The sequence below is a fragment of the Podarcis vaucheri genome (genome assembly GCF_965113315.1).
Source record: "Podarcis vaucheri genome assembly, chromosome: W".
Lineage (NCBI taxonomy): Eukaryota > Metazoa > Chordata > Lepidosauria > Squamata > Lacertidae > Podarcis > Podarcis vaucheri.
The window spans coordinates 1,688,160-1,708,211 of NC_138757.1; the positions used below are offsets into that span (position 1 = coordinate 1,688,160).

Here is a 20,052-nt window from a genome sequence, read left to right on the forward strand (position 1 = left end):
ACCGATTTCAGTCTGTTGGCCAGAATTCCTGCGTACAATTTGTAATCGTCATTTAAAAGTGAGATAGGCCGATAATTGGTAACAGATTCATAAGGCGATTTATTGTTTATGGATTAGAATTATGTTCGCTTCTTGCCATGAATCTGGGATTTTACCATCTTAGATTATTTTGTTCATAAGTGATTTCATTGGTATGGCTAATGTCTCTTCCAATTTCTTATAATGGATTGCTGGTAGCCCGTCTGGATCAGGTGATTTGCCCAACTTTGAATGCGAAATAATCTGGTGTATCTCCATCATGGTAATTGGCGAATTTAGTTGGTCAATCTTCTCTTCTGGTATTTTGGGAATTTCTTTCCCTTGGAAATACTTTATTATGTCCTGTTCTTCCGCTATTCCTGCCTTATATAAATTTCAAAAGTATCCTAAAAAAGAATTGGTTATTCCTTCTTGGTTGTCAAGGTAAGTGTGGATAAGCCCCAAGGAGCAGAAATCAATTTGGTTGCACCTTCTTCAGATTGCTATTCTATGAATTAATTTCTGCAACTCTCATTCATTTATCCATAGTACATTTGTTGTAGCTGCTCCATGAGAAAAGCATCCAGTTCAGCAACATTAAACCCCCCCCATTATAACATTGCCTCATATATATTTACTTCTGCTTAAAATCTTCTGTCAGCACAGTTAATTCTTAAAATCATTAGGTTTTCAGACTTTCTTCATTTCTTACTGTTTGTTAAGTGGTGCTGTTGTATTGCATTCACCACTTGGGAGCACCATAACCATTCAAATGCAGTCATAACAGTGAAGAATTTCCTATTATCTGTTACTTTGTCAGTTTGCCAGCTCTGTGGGAGGAGGCCGTTACATATTAAAACACAGAGATAAGGAAGCCAGCCAAGCAAAGGCAAGACATATAGCAACATCCAGTTAAGGAGAGTGTTAAAATTGATTGATTGATTATATTTCTATCCTGCTTTTCACTCAAATGAATCCCAAAGCGGCTTACAAACAATAAATAATAACAACACGATAGAACATAAAAGAACATCACAGATGCAGGATAAATCATACAGAATAATTAACAAATTGTCAGTGAAACATCACAATTAAAGCAAAAGTCATATATATGCTTAACAAATCAATGCAGCATTTATAATAAAAATCACTATTAACAATAAAAATATTGCAATCAAAAGATAAACTAAGCACTGTTAAATTCATACAAACACTCTCCCCACCTCCATGACTCATAATCATGACTCGATTCAGCTCACTAAAATACAAGTGCCTTGCACCACCCTCCATCCCAATAAACCTTCAGAATGGAGGTTTATTGGACATTAGGTGGATGTGCAAGGCAGGTGGAAAAAGCCATTACTTGCTGGACAAAATACCATATTGGCCCAAATATAAGCCACACTCTCCCCCCCACCTCAATTCTGACAGTGAAAAGTTAAAGTGTGGCTTATATTCACGACTTTACATCGTCAACAAAGCAGCGTGGCTCCCCCCCCCCCCCCAGGAAGCAGCCCGGGTATTGTCTTTTTTTCTCTCCCCCCACCCTTCAATTTTAAAGGTGCAGCTTATTTGCGGGTGCGGCTTATATTCGGGCCAATACGGTACAGCTCTGAATCTCAAGTGAGTTCTTTTCAAGCTTTCTACCTTCAACTTTCCCCATTGACCTGGCGCCAGATTCACCCTTCATGTCCTGTTAAATAGTGTATGGTCCATTATGGAAAATTCTGTGGCATCTTCTAGAATCCATGTGTGTATGTGTACACACACACACACACACACACACACACACGGCTACCACCCCTTTGCCTTTCCCATACACCTGACCACCACACCTCCCTTCACCCCTCCCTCCCTTATCCCCCTCACAGAGCAGTTTGCTAAACCGCTGTGTGAAATAAATATGGATACTGTTTGGCAGAAATTTGCTGGTGATTAGAAATCCTATCAAGTCAAAAGTTGGATGTGTTTTGGCAGTTAATTAAACCAAAGTTCAGTTCTCCCCAATTTCCAAAACAAGACGGGCATTGTTCTGGAATGAAAACGGCTAACATGAAAAGTAAAGTTGAAAACCACTTAAGAGTGGCATTGCGGCAAAACAATCACTGTAAAAGCATAAGACAAATGGGAAAAAAGCAGAAAGTTGGCGCTGTAAAACGTCATCCGGTAATACATGGCATGGAAGACTTGCAGGGGTTACAAGTTGCCCATGAATTCAGCATCAAGTCAGTTCTCCACCCCATTATATGTATTATAATTATATTATACATTATATGGAAAGGAAATATTTATTACACTTTATCCATCCAATCTCCTGTGTGTGAGTTAAGCAGAGTATTAAAACCCCGTATTTGGCAGCAAAATGTAGAAGCTTTGGAACTAGGCTGCAAAACCTTATCTCTTCTGAGCAATTCCAGCTTATAAACTGTCTTCCCTTTGGTTTCCCTCTTAAAAAAAGAATAGGGTAACAACTTATAATCTTATAAAGTAAACTTAAAATATAGTGTTTACTTACTTTACAGTCTTGCATTGGATCACAGGAATGAGTGAGCCTTTTTGTTGTTGTTTTTGCTGACTGTATAGAGCTTCTCCATCTTTGGCTGCAGAGAATATAATCAATCTGACTTCGATGCTGCCCATCTGGTGATGTCCACGTGTAGAGTCGTCTCTTGTGTTGTTGGAAAAGCGTGTTTGTGATGACCAGCTTGTTCTCTTGGCAGAACTCTATTAGCCTTTGCCCTGCTTCGTTTTGATCTCCAAGGCCAAACTTGCCAGTTGTTCCTTTTATCTCTTGATTCCCTACTGTGATGGGATGATGAGCTGCTTGTGCGTAAAATCGTAATCCCTCAGAGTTTGTGCAACTCCACAAACCTCTGTGTGTGACAGAGCTCCTCAAACATGTCTGCTCTAATCGCTTGCAGATTCCGACAGTGGTTGTTTTCGGAATCGTTTCCAGCATAAGAGCTCCTTAACGGAAACCCGCCTTCTGGACTCACGGCGTGACAGTTTCCGGCGAGGCGTGGGTCTCCCTATGGGAGCTTCAGATACCTCCCCACTGTTCTCGCTGGAAGCGTCTCTGAGCCCTCCCTCCTGCTCGCATTCCCTCAGAGATCCACTCCTCCCCCTGCTGGTCCCTGCTTCGGCTGTTGAGTCTCTTCCTTCCTCCCTGAGCCCCTCCACCACCTGTTCCTCCGATGGCAGTTCCCTGACATCCACCTCCCCTCCAGGGCCCCCCTCACCCCCTCCCATTTCCTCTCCTCTGGGAGGTGAGGAGGTAAAACCCCGAAAAGAATCTTCTTCATCTTCAGACGTCTCGAACAATTCCCTCCATCGATCGCCGTCCTGGCTCGCTGAATCCTCCTCCTCCTCGGAATCTGTGAACCCCTCCAACCCCTCTTCTTCGTCGGTGGTGGCAAAGTATTCCCTCCGGAACCTCGCTACAGGCTGAGGTTTACGTGGGAACCTCTGATGAAAAGCTTCTATTAAAACCTCGTCATTGACATCCTCTGCCCTGACCCAGGTGTTTTCCGACTCCGGTTCCCCTTCCCACATTACCAAATACTCTACTTGATCTCCCTTCCACCTGGAATCGAGGATCTCCGCCACATTGTAGCTTTGTTCCCTTTCCTCCATTGCTGGTCCCCGAGTGACCCTCCCTTCTCTGTCCCCTTTATACAGTGACAGCAACGACCTGTGGAAAACTGGGTGCAGCTTCATGTGGTTCGGTAACCGGAGTCTGAAAGCCACTGGATTGACCTGTTGTGTGATTTCAAATGGGCCCAGTCTTTTGGGTCTTAACTTCTTACAACCCCCTTTGAAGGGTAACCCTTGGGTAGACAGCCACACTTGGTCCCCCACCCTAATGGTTTCACCTTCTCTCCTGTGTTTGTCTGCCTGCCTCTTATATTCCTCCTTGGCCCTGTCTAAGTTAAGTTGGAGCTGGCGATGGATAGCTTCCATTTCTTCTACGAACTGTTCGGCAGCTGGAACGCTCCATCTCTCCCCTTCCCCCCCTGGGAAAGCCCTGGGATGGCACCCGTAATTTGCCAAAAAGGGGCTCATCCCCGTGGACACGTTCTCCGCATTGTTGTAGGCAAATTCCGCCAATGCCAACTTCTCCACCCAATCATTCTCTCTGTCATTGACGTAACACCTCAAATATTGTTGGAGGATGCCATTGGCTCTTTCCGCCTGCCCATTGGTTTCAGGATGCCGGGCAGTCGAGAAATTTACCTCCACATGCAGTAAGCTGATGAGCTTCCTCCAGAACCTGGAAGTAAATTGTTTCCCCCGGTCTGAAACCACCCTCAAGGGGGCGCCATGCAACCTAAACACATTTTCTACAAACAATTTAGCGGTTTCTTCTGCCGTGACCGCATGTGAGCAGGCTATAAAGTGTGCCATTTTGGTTAACAGGTCTACCACAACCATGATGGCTGTTTTCCCTCTGGACCTTGGCAGATCAGTCATGAAATCTATGGCCACTGCTTCCCATGGTCTTTCTGGTGTGGGTAGCGGTTCTAATAACCCTGCCGGCGCCCGCCTTTCCCCTTTGGCTCGCTGGCATTGGTCACAACTCCTCACATACTCCCGCACGTCTTCCCTGACCTTAGGCCACCAAAATTCCCTGGTCACCAGCCACATGGTTCTGTGTTGCCCAAAATGCCCCGCTGTGGGGCTATCGTGCAGCTGCTTGAGTACCTTCCCCCTCAACTCTCCTTCAGGTATATATAATGCTCCCTTGTAGTACAACGCCCCGTTTCTCTCCTCAAAACCTCCGGGTTTATCTCCCTCCCTCCTGAGTCCCCTGAGTTTGTCCTGTGCGTATTCATCGTTCTCCGTTCCCTCTACCAGTTCTCTTTGCCCCACCAATGCCGCCCCACACACCCAGCGGTCCTCTGGAATGACATGTCTCTCTTCGGGTGCTCCCTCCCCCTCCAAATATTCAGGTTTACGTGAGAGAGCGTCCGCCCTAACGTTCTCTGGGCCTGGCACATAACAAATCTCAAAGTTAAATCTGGAGAACTCCTGGGCCCATCTCAACTGCCGTTGGTTGAGCACTCGTGCCGTTCTCCAATACTCTAGGTTCTTGTGGTCAGTGCACACTTGCACCTTATGTTGTGCGCCAATTAGCAGGTGCCTCCATCTCCGAAAAGCCTCATGAATAGCTAGAAGTTCTCGATCGTACACCGTGTAGTTCCTCTCGGATTTGTTCAGTTTTTGCGGAAAAAAAGCACACGGTCTCCACTCTGACTCCTCCCCCCCTGGCTGCAGGAGAAGCACCGCCCCAATGGCTCTGTCTGATGCGTCTGTTTCGACTCTCATCTTTTTTTGTAAATCCACATGCAGAAGTTGTTCTTCAGAGGCGAAGGCCCTTTTTAGCTCCTCAAAAGCTCGCTCCGCCTCCTCAGTCCAAACAAATTTCTTCTTACTGCTGAGACAGTCCGTTATGGGCGCCGTCAGGTGGGCAAAGTTTCGGATGAACTTACGGTAAAAGTTCCCAAACCCTAGGAACCTCTGCACATCCTTCTTTGTTTTGGGCGTTTTCCATTCCAGCACTGCCTGGACCTTGCCAGGATCCATAGCCAATCCCTTGTCTGACAGGCGGTACCCCAGGAACTCTACCTCCTTGGTATGAAACTGACACTTCTCCAGTTTCACCCACAGCCGGTTGTCTAGCAGCCTGCGCAACACTTCTCTGACGTCTCTCACATGCTGCTCCTCATTCTCAGAATACACCAACACGTCATCCAGGAAGGCCACACAATTCTTGTAAAGCAAAGGCCCTAGTACGTGGTTCATCAGCGATTGAAAGCACGCTGAGCCTGCTTGTAATCCAAATGGCATAACGAGATATTCAAAGGCCCCCAAAGGGGTGAACATGGTGGTTTTCCATTCGTCCCCTTTCCTTATATGTATCAGATTGTACGCCCCCCTTAGGTCCAGCTTGGTAAAAATCTTTCCCTTCCGCACCCTGTTCAAAATGTCATCTATTCTAGGCATGGGAAAGGCCAATGGTTCTGACACTGCGTTTAAGGCCCGAAAGTCACACACAAGTCTCGGCTTGTCTGTGTTTTTTTTATCCACAAAAAACACTGGACTACCTCCCACTGCCCTTGACTCTCTGATAAAACCCCTCTTCAGGTTCTTGTCAATGAATTCTCGTAACTCCTGCATTTCTCTGTCTGACATGGCATACAACTTGCCTGCGGGGAGCTGCGCCCCAGGCAGTAAATTGATTTGACAATCAAAGGGTCTATGCGGGGGTAGTTGGTCAGCTTCCCTTTCGCTGAACACGTCACTGAGATCTGCGTATTGTCGTGGTACCTTCACCTTCTCCGTTACTTCCGTTCCTGCTAGGGTAGCTTGGGCTCCTGCTGAACCCTTTCCCTCCCTGCAGTGTTCTAAGCAATGTGCGGAACCGAAGGAGACCACTCTCTGATGCCAGCCCACCAGTGGATCATGTAACGCCAGCCAGCTCATCCCCAAAATAATGGGAGCCCCTCCCAAGGTGGCCACATTAAACGCTATCAGTTCTGTGTGCCTTGCCACCTTCATTGTCATTGGGACGGTCTGCAAGCTGACTTCCCCTCCCAACAGCTCCCTGCCATCGATCGTGGTCACCTGTAGGGGGTTGCTTAAAGGGATCGTCTGTATCTGGTGTTCAGCTGCAAACTCCTTGCTCATGAAATTGCAGGAGCTGCCTGAGTCCAACAGCGCCTTAATCTTCAGAGGGTATCCGTTTTGCAACTCTAGTGACACCTCTATCACTAGGGCAGGTTTGGGAGATTCTGGCGCGGGCACTTTCACTGCTCTTTGGCCTGGCTGCTGTGCCCCGACGGTGGCAGCCAGGCGTTGGCTTTTACTTGCTCCGATATCTCTTCCACTCCTCCCTCAACAGCTCCCACCATTCCTTGCCATTCCTTCCTCTGGGGGCAGACTCTGGCAAAGTGACCTGGCTGTTGGCAGAGATAGCATTTCCGGGCGCCTTTTCCCTCCTTCCTACCCCCTTCGCTGGGCTTTGAAACTGCGCGCGTGCGCGCTGTTCCGATTTCCATCGGCTCTGCCGGCGGGAAAGCTGGCTCAGGAATGTCTGGAATGCGTAACTCCTTCCAACGTTCCCCCTTACCTTCCCGCCTCTCCAAGGCTCTCGCCTCCTGGCGCGCTCCTATGGTCAGCGCAGATTTGGTCAGCTGATCCATAGAAACCGCCCTGGGGCTCCGGGACAATTCGTCTTTCACAGCCGAAGAAAGACCTTCTTCAAATAGCATCTGAATGGGTGCCGCCGATAAGTCCCACCCCAATCTGTGAACCAGCATGGTAAACTCAGTCCAGTACTCACGGACAGATCGGCTTCCCTGCTTGCAAGCCATTAGCTGTCTGCGCACCACTCCCTCCTCAATATCGCTGGAAAACATGATATCCATTGCACGAAAGAACTTCATGGTGTCCTTTAGGACGTCATTATGCGTTGCCATCAGGGGTCTAACCCAGTCCCTCGCCCCCCTCTCAAGATGCCCAATCACGAAAGCCACTCGGGATTCCTCGTCAGGGAATTCATCAAACTGCACATTGAGGGCATATTGCATCTCTGTCCTAAAGGCATGGTAGTCCTTGGGGTCCCCCCCAAACTTCTGCACCAATCCTGGTACCTTTCTGGTGAACTGGGTGGCTCTCCCCTTCTTGTCTGCATCCTGAGCCCTTCTCTCCTCAAGCCTCGCCGTCTGCAGCGCCAGTTGGATTTCCAACGCTTGGTACCTTTCTTCCAAGCTTGGACCAGCTCCAACCCCTGCTCCTTCGGTTCCGGCTGGGTTGCTCATGATGCCTTCTCCTGCACAGGCAGCGTACAAAGACTGTCGGAATGCTGTGATGGGATGATGAGCTGCTTGTGCGTAAAATCGTAATCCCTCAGAGTTTGTGCAACTCCACAAACCTCTGTGTGTGACAGAGCTCCTCAAACATGTCTGCTCTAATCGCTTGCAGATTCCGACAGTGGTTGTTTTCGGAATCGTTTCCAGCATAAGAGCTCCTTAACGGAAACCCGCCTTCTGGACTCACGGCGTGACAGTTTCCGGCGAGGTGTGGGTCTCCCTATGGGAGCTTCAGATACCTCCCCACTGTTCTCGCTGGAAGCGTCTCTGAGCCCTCCCTCCTGCTCGCATTCCCTCAGAGATCCACTCCTCCCCCTGCTGGTCCCTGCTTCGGCTGTTGAGTCTCTTCCTTCCTCCCTGAGCCCCTCCACCACCTGTTCCTCCGATGGCAGTTCCCTGACACCTACTTTAGCATTCCAATCCCCTATAATGAGAAGAACATCCTTCTTTGGTGTCACTTCTATAAGGTGTTGTAAATCTTCATAGAATTGCTCAATTTCAGTTTCTTCAGCACCAGTAGTTGGTGCATAAACTTGGATTACTGTGATGTTAAAAGGTCTGCCTTGGATTTGTATCGAGATCATTCTATCATTTTTGAGATTGCATCCCAGTACAGCTTTTGCCACTCTTTTGTTGACTATGAGGGCCACTCCATTTCTTTTACGGGATTCTTGCCCACAGTAGTAGATATGATGGTCATCCGAACTGAATTTGCCCATTCCCGTCCATTTTAGTTCACTGATGCCCAGGATGTCAATATTTATTCTTGCCATCTCATTTTTGACCACATCCAACTTACCCAGGTTCATGGTTCTTATGTTCCAGGTTCCTATGCAATACTTTTCTTTACAGCATTGGACTTTCCTTTCGCTTCCAGGCATATCCGCAACTGAGCGACCTTTCGTCTTTGGCCCAGCCACTTCATCAGCTCTGAATCTACTTGTACTTGTCCTCCGCTCTTCCTCAGTAGCATTCCTCTTCCTTGGACGCCTTCCGACCTGAGGGGCTCATCTTCCAGCGTCATAACATTTATATGCCTGTTGTCTTTGTCCATGGAGTTTTCTTGGCAGGGATACTGGAGTGGCTTGCCGGTTCCTGCTCCAGGTGGATCACGTTTGGTCAAACATGTCCACTATGACCTGTCCATCTTGGGTGGCCTTGCACGGCATAGCTCATAGCTTCTCTGAGTTATTCAAGCCCCTTCGCCACGGCAAGGCAGTGATTCATGAAGGGGGAGTCTTTTTACATGAGTCTAAAAAGCCTGGGACACAAATTTTCATGGCCCTCTAATGGCTATGGTGGCTGATTTACCAGAAGTAATGTATTTAGAAGTAATGTATTTAGAATTCACCTCTATACCACCTCTGTTTGTAACCCAGGTGAGGGACCACCTTTTAAATAAACCACTGGCACTTGGTAAGTGTGGATAAGCCCCAAGGAGCAGAAATCAATTTGGTTGCACCTTCTTCAGATTGATTTAATTAATTTCTGCAACTCTCATTCATTTATCCATAGTACATTTGTTGTAGCTGCTCCATGAGAAAAGCATCCAGTTCAGCAACATTAACCCCCCCCCCTCTGATTATAACATTGTCTCATATATATTAAAGGTAAAGGGACCCCTGACCATTAGGTCCAGTCGTGGCTGACTCTGGGGTTGCAGCACTCATCTCGCTTTATTGGCCGAGGGAGCCGGTGTACAGCTTCCGGGTCATGTGGCCAGTATGACTAAGCCGCTTCTGGGGAACCAGAGCAGCACACAGAAACACTGTTTACCTTCCTGCCGGAGCGGTACCTATTTATCTATTTGCACTTTGAGGTGCTTTCGAACTGCTAGTTGGGCAGGAGCAGGGACCGAGCAACGGGAGCTCACCCTGTCGCGGGGATTTAAGTATATTGAGGTATAAGATCATAAAAATTAAGCAGAAGTAATAAATATTTAAAGAACCGGAAGGGGAAGTTGAGGGAAGTCATGAGGAAGGTTTTTTTGTGTGTGTGTTTTATATGACAAATGTTACATTGTGTTATTTGGTTGAATATAAAATTGTAAAATCCAATAAAATTTATTTTTTAAAAACAGCATCATTGACCATATTACATGTATGGGAAACAAAACAGCTTTGACCATATCATTGCAAAAGTGTTTTACACAATAAAATGAACAAGGGCTCTGAGTCGTATTTTGTTTTTATTAAATAATCAATAAAACTTATTTTTTTTAATATATCAGATGACATTGTAACATCAGAGGGTACAATTTTAACTATTCTCACGAATGTGTGAGTGTACCGTATTTTTCGCCCTATAGGACGCACTTTCCCCCCTCCAAAAATGAAGGGGAAATCTGGGTGCGTCCTATGGGGCGAATGCAGGCTTTCGCTGAAGCTTGGAGAGCGAGAGGGGTCGGTGCGCACCGACCCCTCTCGCTCTCCAGGCTTCAGGAAGCTATCAGCAAGCCTGGGGAGCCCGCGGGAGTTCCCGCAGGGCTCTCTAGGCTGCAGATAGCAGCCTGCTTCCCAGAACGTGGGGCGCGCTGAAAGCAGAGCTCCCGGCGCTTCGGGAAGACATCCCCAGCCTAGGCAGCCCTGCGGGAGTTCCTGCAGGGCTCCCTAGGCTGTGGATAGCAGCCTGCTGCACGGAGCGCGGGGCACGCTGAAGCAGAGCGCCCCGCGCTTCGGGCAGACATCGGGCAGCCCCACAAGCTCGGGGGACAGCGGGGAGGCGCAGCGCCGCCATCCCACTGTTCCCCGACCTGGTTTGGATTCCCTGGCCTAGTTTTTTTTGGGGGGGGGGAATAAAGGGGAAAAATTTTTCCTTTATTTCCCCCCCAAAAAACTAGGTGCGTCCTATGGGTCGGTGCGTCCTATGGGACGAAAAATACGGTATTTCAGGCTCAAAGAGACCTTAAACCTGTCCCCCCAAAAAACCACCTTCAAAATCAATTTATTTTATAACCACAAAAAACACCCTCCTTATTTTTACAGCATAATAAGTACATGGTTAGCCCATTCTACAACAAAAGTATGATACACGTGTTAGTTGTGGTTTGTGCGCTATGGCTTATTGAACATACCGGGAATAAAATGACAAAAATTCACTTTGAATGGTTGTTGACCTTTTTCTGTGGCACCTAATACCATTTTTATACCTTATTTTGAAAGAGAGCACAATTTGCTTTATTTTGATACCAAAATAAGCCCAATCGGTTGAAAAATAAGCGAAACAGGAGGTTTTTTCTAAACTGACACAGAAATTGCATTAGCCTAAATCGCACAAAAATTAAAATTTTCAAAAAATTCTCCTGTGCCCAATTTTGGACCAAAAAATCTTTAAAAATTTATTTGAGGTTATCTCATAGTGGCGATGGCTTGTGAATGCTCTTTGCAATAAGTACCTCTGATCACTCAGAGATCAGATCACTCTGATCACTCAATCGCCACTTCCTGCCCACCTCCCTCTGCCTGTTCCTGCTCCTCCCTGGCATTCTCCGGCAGTACCATGACACATTAAAAAAACTGAAGAAAATCTGAGTCGTGAGAGCACGGTCAAATATTAAAATCAGGTGATTTGTGATTTGGCGTGGAATGATCCTCGGTTGAAATTCAATCTGATGGAGCCTTCCAAAGAACTTGTTCACTTATTTTTTGGAAGTTTTGGTTGGTCTGGATAAAAGGGGTTGCCTGATACTGGAGTTTTACATTTTTTCTATTGTACCCAACAAGTTTTTCTTTACTGTTTTTAAATTTACATGTTTTTATTGTCTTCTAAGTGCTATTTCCCATCTAAGCATGTTTTGATTTTTTAAAATTTTTGTTTAGATGAAAGCATCAATCCTTTCTGGCCTGCACTCCACTGTTTCATGGTGATCCTGGATAAGCTTGGGTCTAAAGTATGGGGACAGGTCATTGATCCAATCCAGGCATTTCAAACTATTGTCAACAATGCGAGCTATCAGAAAGCAAGAGAGACTATTCGCCAAAGTTGCATCAGGTTGGTTCTTTATCCTTTTATTATTATTTTTAAAATACAGCAGTTTGCACATTCTCTTTTCACAGAGGTAAATAATTCAGGTAAAATCCCAGTTAGCTGGAAGTATACAATTGTGGTCCCAATTTACAAGAAAGGACAACCTATAGATCTTGGCAACTACAGGCCAATTAGTTTGCTTTCCATAATGGGGAAATTATATGCCCATTTCCTTTGCTTTAAATTAGCAACATTTCTTGAGGATAATAACATAACCTCTGAAGCCAAGGCTGCTTTCCGTACGAAGTACTCAACATCTGACCACTGTCTTGTGCTGTCAAACCTAGCAGAGAAATATACTAGGACCACTCCAAGGCCATTTATATATGGCCTTTATGGACCTAAAATCTGCCTTTGACTCCATCCCTAGATCCAAATTATGGTCAAAGTTGCATTCAGTGATGGAGGACAAGAGACTCCTATACCTTATAAAAGCCTTATATAGTGATAGCAACATGTAGGTTGCTGGGGCAACTCTAACAAAATCACAATGTTAAGAGGGGTCAGATAGGGTTGTATTCTGCCCCCCCCCCATTGTTTAATCTTTTTAGAAATGACTTAGAAAAAGTCTTAATGGGTCCAGAAGGACACTGTCCAAAGATGGGGGCAAGAATCACCCCACTTCTGTTTGATTTGTATCTGAATAGAATGTGAAGTCTTTTTCAGTTGGATTTCTCACTCTCCATATGTCTGACAGGTCAAAAAAAACCTTTGGTAATCTGCCAGCATTCATTACTTTCTGTGTCTGTGTTTTATCCATAAGCGTTGATGCAACTCCATTCAGGCCCCCATCAAAATCAATTTATAATCCAAATAGTCCAGAAGTCTTGTTTCCAAGTTCTTAAAAAATTCTGCTTTGCCATCATTTGGTGCATAAATTCCCAACAGCAAATATTTTTCGCCTTGTACATTGATTTCTACTGCAATATATCTTCCCTAATCTTTGAACATCATTTTGGGATTCCATTTTTCTTTCACGTAAATGACCACTCCTCTTTTCTTCACTTTGTCAGATGAAATGAATTCTTGACCAAGTCTCTTATTCTGAAGGAATTTTCTGTGTAATCTAGTAACACGAGTTCCTTGCAAACAAATTATGTCCAAATTCTGTTTTGCTAACACATGGTATACTTGGTTCCTTTTTGGTCGTGAGTTCAAACCATTAACATTCCATGAGTATATTCTCAATACCATCTTAAACTATTCAGGAGCTCCTGTGACTGCCCCTGGCGTCTGCTCACTTTCCAATCCCAGATCCTTGGCATTTTCCCCCAGGAACCTTGTTTTTTTCTTTGACGGTCCTAATTCTTTGTTTCCTTCCTTGAAATTTAAAGGAGAGGCCTTCTGGAAATTCCCACCTAAAAAAGATGTTCTTCCTTCTCAGAGTTCCAGCCAAGTCTGCGTAGTTGTTCCTTAGGTTCAAAAAATGTAAAACAATTGGCTTATCTTTAATCTTCAAGCTTTTTTTGTAATGTAGACCCAATGTAAATCCTTAAGATTATCTTGTTCCAATTGGGGTGTGCCTCTTACTCTCAGTTGATTCTCCTGTTCCTTCATCTGTAAAAAAGCAATTGCATTGAGCGCATCCTGTTGAATCTTCTCCACATCAGGCACTCTCACTGTTTCCAATTCCCTCAGTCTTGTTTCGTGGGCAGCAACTTCCTCCCTGACCTCTTGAATGCCTTTTTTCACATCTACAAATTCTTGTTTCAACTCCTGTACAGTCTGCTGAGTTCCTCTCACACCTGCTCTTATGTCTGTTAACATTTGCATCACCTCCTCTTCAAATGTTGGTGCTTTAGAAGGTCTTCTATCTTTACTTTTACTTTTCTCAGACTTATCTACCCCATTAGCCATAGCTATTCCAAAGTTTCAAGGTCAGCTCACCCAGTCAGAGTCCACCAGGCTGTTAGTGCGCAGGCAGCAGCAGGCAGCCCAACAGCTTCCCTCTTTCAAAGTCTTATTCTCTTTCCTTATTTTATTTTATTTTTTTATTTTTTTATTTTATTTTATTGGAACCACAAAATTAGTTCAAACACTTATATCCAGTTCAAGGAGGGTAAAAGAAAATCTGTGTGCTATTTTAACAATCTCAGATAGCAGCAGTTACTTTGTAATCCCCAAAGAGGAGAACGAAAGTTGAATGTATCTGCTCCCTTTGTGACATAATAATGGAGTCTAGCCTTCCCCTGCCGGGAGAACCGCTTCTAAAAAGAAAGAGTCTAATCCACTGTCAAGTCTATCTCAAGCAGGGTCTCAAATCAATCAAATTCTCCCCCCTTCCCCCTGCAGAAAGAGGGGTTTGACATATTTCCTTGGAAGTTTTGACAGGTCTTTTAAAGTTACGGCTTCGGTCAGTGGTAACTGCTTTCACTTTTACTTCAGCGGAAAGGGATCGACCTCCGTAATTTAAATCCCTTTCGTTCCAATTAACTGTCCAAATTAAAATCTTTTTTACTCACAATTGTCCAATCCTTGATAATTTGGTTGGAGAAATTGGTCGCTCACAATTGCCGGACTTGGAGCTTTGCGCTATGAAGAAAGTGAGTAAATTCCACAGTACCCGCGTCTCCAACCCTGCTCGCTCTCGGGGCTCTTATTAGAGCTTACCGGGGAGCAGAGGAGTCACTAAGGGTACCTGCCAGAACACCAGGTCCTCAGAAAGCCCGATCTGAGGTTTTTTGGGGGCTCCGCAACACTCTCGCGGTCGCCCCAATCTTCAAAACGCTGGGGCTCTTTCTTCCGAAAGAGCTCCCGTCCGCCATTAATCGCGCGGCCAACCGGAAGCCTTTTCTTTTTTTCCTTATTATTTACTGAAATTTTATTGATGTTAGCTGCCCTGAGCCCGGCTCTGGCCGGGGAGAGCAGGGTATAAATAAAATTTATTACTATTATTATATCATTTGCTATCTGTACTCCTAGCTCTTTACTCCATTTTTGTCTTTCATATTCTAAATCGTATTTCTTCCTGTTAAGTAAAGTTTTATATAGGGCAAGTGTGGGATTTTTTGTTTTTGTTGCAGAGACTAAATCTTGTAACGGCATGGGTGTTTCCAATGCTGCTATAGCATCAGGGCCAAACTGCTTTTCCAACATATGTTTCAGTTGGATATATTGCCAGTGTATTTCACTGGTTAATCCATACTTTACCTGCAAAGTCTTATATTCCACAAATTTGTAGTTCTCATCAATTAATTGATTCAGTGTCAAAATACCTTTTTCATCCAGTTTTGCCAAATTATTACAGTGGTACCTTGGGTTAGGAACTTAATTTGTTCTGGAGGTCCGTTCTTAACCTGAAACTGTTCTTAACCTGTGGTGCCACTTTAGCAAATGGGGCCTCCCGCTGCCGCCACACGATTTCTGTTCTCATCCTGAAGCAAAGTTCTTAACCTGAAGTACTATTTCTGGGTTAGCGGAGTCTGTAACCTGAAGCGTCTGTAACCCGAGGTACCACTGTACTAGATTTCCAATTTTTAGTTTTGGGTTGGCCCATATTGTTAATTTCTCATGCTGGTAAGGGTCATCCTTATTATTTTTATATATGTTCATCCAAATTTTTATGGGTGCTTTAATAGTCTCCAGATTAATGGGATATTTCTTATAGTTGTAGCTGAGATTGGTCCACCCCACAAGAGATTCAATGAAATTATATTTGAGAGTAGCCCAACTGGGATTCCTGCTTGCTCTCCAACAATTTGTCTTGCTCAGCAGGTAGGCCTGGTGATATAATTCCAGATTTGGGAGTCCAAAACCACCTTCCTTAGTTGGAAGTTGCATTTTGTGTAATGATATTTTTGGTGGCTTTGTACCCCACAGGCACAATCTAAATATTTGATTTATTTTTTGAAAATATAAGTTGGGAATATACATTGGTAATCCTCTGAGAATGTATAAAAGCTTTGGAGCAATAGTCATTTTGAGGACATTAACCTTTCCCCAAAGGGAAAGGTTTGGCAGTCCCCACCTTTCAATATCAAAATAGATTTCTTTTATAATTTGATTCAAATGTAATTTTACGATTTGGTTAACATCTGATGAAATCATTATGCCCAAATATTTAATAAAGTCTTTGCACATCCAAAATTGATGGTTTTTATACAATGTAGCCCTTGGCCCTATTGGCAAAATCTCTGATTTTGTCCAATTTATGGAATAGCCCAATATTCAGCCAAAGGTTTTTATTTTCTCCATAATTATTGGAATTGTATCTTCTGGTTTTGTAATAAATAGAAGGATGTCATCTGCAAATAATGCAATTTTGTAATTTTCTTTCATGTGTTTTACCTCCTTGATATGCTCATCTTGAATTATTACTCGTTAGTGGTTCCAGGCATAGATTAAATAGTAATGGAGACCGAGGGCATCGTTGTCTTGTTCCTCGTTTTAGATTAATCACATTAGATATTCTACCATTTGTAACAGTCCCAGAGGTTGGATTTTTGTAAATCATTTTAATCCAGTTACAGTATTCTGTAGGGAAGCCAAATTTACATAACACGATCCCTATGAATTCTTTATAGATTCTATTGAAAGCCTTTTCTGCATCTAGTGACATTATCATAAACTCCTCTTGCTCTTTAAATTTATCAAATCTTTTGTTAATCTTACATTATCTGTGGCTTGTCTTGTTTTTATAAAACCTGTTTGATTATTAAGTACCAAGTCTTGGATGACTTTTTGTAATTTTTCAGCCAGTATTGCATTCAGAATCTTTGCATCGACATTCATTAATGAAATTGGTCTGTGATTTGCACATTCAGTGGGGTCTTTGTTAGGTTTTGGTATAATTATTATGAATGCTTCATTAAATGTTGCAGCATAGACACCTTTATACCTCATAAACTCATATTGCTTCCTCATAAACTTCTAGAAGTCTGGGGACTAATAAATTTTTGAATATTTTATACTATTCTATAGGAAAACCATCTGGTCCAGGTGATTTTCCATTACCCATTGTTTCTATTTCATTCTCAATATCAGGGGGGCTGATAGCATATCTTTGTGATATTCTTCAATGGTTGGTAGTTTAATATCCTGAAAAAAGTTTTCCACCTCATCCTCTGCTATATTTTCTGGCCCTTCATATAGCTTTTTAAAAAAGCGTTATTTATATCTGTTGATGAGGTCGCTGTGATTCCCCCCCCCCTTTCTTATTAAAGGTATTATTTGGTTCATTTTCTTCTGCTTTAGATGATTAGCTAGAATTTTTGTCGGTCTTTCTCCCTGTTCCCAATATGTTTGTCTTAGACATAATAAGCTGAACTCAATTTTTTGAGCTAGTATATTATTCAGTTCTAGTGTTTGTTGTTGTATTCTTTCATATGTAACCCTAGATGGGTTATTTGCCATATTGCCCCATAATGTTTAAAAAGATTTTTTTAGGTTATTTTCTTTTAATTTTTGCATCTTGACCTTGTTGGCAGAGAAAGATATTTTCTTCCCTCTGATATAAGCTTTGTAGCCTTCCCATTCCTTCAGTCTTGGCATTAATGATTTGGAGTTATTTTTAAAATATATTTGCGTATCTTGCGTTATATATTGAATGAAGTTTTTATCATTTAGTAATGATATATTAAGATACCATCTCCTCATACCTTCCTGGGTATTGGATAGATTACATTCCAATATTACTGCTGAGTGATCAGCTATAATGGGAATATCAATGTCACATCGGCTAGAAAAGGAGTGTAGTGATGCTGATGTTAAAAAAAAAATCAATTCTGTGCTGGGTATTGTGAATTCCTGCAAAATATGTATAGGATTTTTCCTTAGGATGGTGTAGTCTCCATGAATCCACTAAATTCCAGTATATCATATAATAATTAATTCTCTCTCTCTAACCTTCGTCATTTTTTTCCTAGCTGTAGAAGTGCCGTCCATCTGCGGGTCTAAAATTTCATTAAAGTCTCCACCAATTATCAGATACTGATACGATAAAGAGCTGAATCTCTTAAAACAGTTGTGAATAAACTTAATGGTCATCAGTATTAGCGGCATAGACATCGACTATTGCTATTTCTATCCCTTCTGTTTTAATTACAGTTATTAAACACTGACCATCTTCCTCTCTTATTATATCTTGCGTTTCATAAGACCAGCCTTTCCTAAATAGAATCGTGACTCCCTTTGCATTTTCATCTAGATTTGTTGAAAAAACTTCTTTTACCCATTGACTTTTCAAAGTTTGTGCCCCTTGTTCTGTCAAATGTGTTTCTTGTAATAGTCCTATATCAGCCTTTAATGACTGAAAATAGTTAAGTGTTAGGATCTGTTTTTTCCTTTCCTTTAATCCCTTGGCATCCATACCTATAATTCTCATATTATAAATTGCAGCTTTTATCTATAGGGTCTCTTGTCCTCTATTTTTATCTTTGGCAAAGTCTTGGGAAGGCTTAGTATGAACCAAATATATTGCAAATTATTATCACTCTAATTAGAGACATCTATTAACCGTGCTTGTATATGGATATACATATGGATTGTGAAACAAAGTTAATTCACCTTCTTACATATCTAAATATATATAGAGCAGATACTACCCGATCAATTTAATACACCCTGTAATTAAATTTTAAGTATTTCCAATCAAATAATTAGTATTTGAAAATATTCAAAGAGGGATAGAGAGAGAAAAGAGAGGAAACTAGGAAATAGCTCTAGCTACAAAAAGGAAGAGTTCTGAAAAGGTAGGCACAAATATATACAAATGACCAACAATTTATAATAATAGTAACAGTACTAACGATAAAAAAGGAAAAAGAAAACTACTTAGTGTGAAATATTGCTCAGGGTAAAGGTCCTGCAGGCTTCCGTGGTTCATATCTGCTTTCCCCGGACCTCTGAGCACAGCAGAGTAAACACAGCGTATTTAGCCTTTTAGCCTTCTGCCCTCTGTGCTTGCCTTTAGCGTGCAGAAATCAAAAGTCCAGTCAGCTTCTCTAATCTAGAAGCGTTTATTTACAGCAGTATAAATCATCATCCAGTGTCTGGTAAAAAGTGCATCTCTGTTCCGTACAAAAACGAAGCCAGAATAACAGAACAAAGAAACAGATCCCGGATGTGTGACGTAGGATCTCTCCGCCCCCTCAGAAGGCAGGACATACGAACTGAGCTGTTTAACTCTGTAAGCTCAGGTTCTCCTCACACTTAGTACACTTAACAATAAAACACAAATAGATAACAAAAGAAAAAAAGAAAAAATGCATGACTTCCGCTCTGTAGAAGGCGCAAACTGTCACCCCTTCGAGCTCCTAATTCAGGGGTCTGCAACCCACGGCTCCGGAGCCGCATGTGGCTCTTTTACACCTTTGCCGTGGCTCCGGGGCGGATACTAGCGAGGGGAGGAGGCGCATTGTGCGCCCCGACACTCCCCACTGTGGCGGGCGCTGTACTGGCTGTGACGTCGCATGGGGGTGGTGCGTGCGTTAGTCACACACCGTCCCGACGTCACGTTCCCGCCCGCCCGTTACATTGTAAGGGGCATGTACGCTGGTCACTGCATTGAAAGGGGGCATGTACGCTGGTCACTGTTTTGAAGGGGAGTGAAGAACACACACACACAAAAAGGTAACTTGTTAATTTAACGTTTATTTCTATGAGGAGGAGTAATTCTGAGGGGTCAAACAAAGAAATAATAAAAAAGTGACAAAAAAAGTTATTTTTATAATGACGAGTTTTGTGGCTCCCAGTTGTTTTTTCTTCAGAAACGGGTCCAAGTGGCTCTTTTTATCTTAAAGGTTGCAGACCCCTGTCCTAATTTCACCAATATAATGATTGGGAGCTTTTGACTTAGCACATAAGGATTTAAAGGAATTGTCGATTTCCTTCGTTTCCCCCTTTTGATTATCAACTTACATTATTTTTCGCTCTATAGGACGCACATTTTCCCCTCCAAAGATGAAGGGGAAATGTGTGTGCGTCCTATGGAGCGAATGCAGGCTCCTTGGCTTCGCGGCGACGCGCCTGACCTGGAAGCCGGAGGAGGAACAGAAGGGTTTCCTTCTGTTCCTTCTCCAGCTTCGCTGAAGGGGCGCTGCGCCTTCTCTCTCTCTGCGCAGCGCCCCTTGAGCGACGCGCCTGTCATGCGAAGCCGGAGGAGGAAGAGAAGGGACTCCTTCTGTTCCTTCTCCAGCGA

At 43.5% G+C, this 20,052-nt stretch overlaps 1 protein-coding gene across 3 annotated transcripts in view; it reads left to right on the forward strand.

Annotated features, from left to right (window-relative positions):
* LOC309523293 (putative helicase senataxin) overlaps window positions 1-20,052 on the forward strand; it is a 314,428-nt gene that overhangs the window by 120,385 nt on the left and 173,991 nt on the right. For all 3 annotated transcript variants that reach the window (XM_082207068.1, XM_082207067.1, XM_082207069.1), the window contains one exon: window positions 11,708-11,879. In XM_082207068.1, coding sequence (XP_082063194.1) covers window positions 11,708-11,879 — 172 coding nt within the window. The remainder of the gene's footprint in view (window positions 1-11,707; window positions 11,880-20,052) is intronic.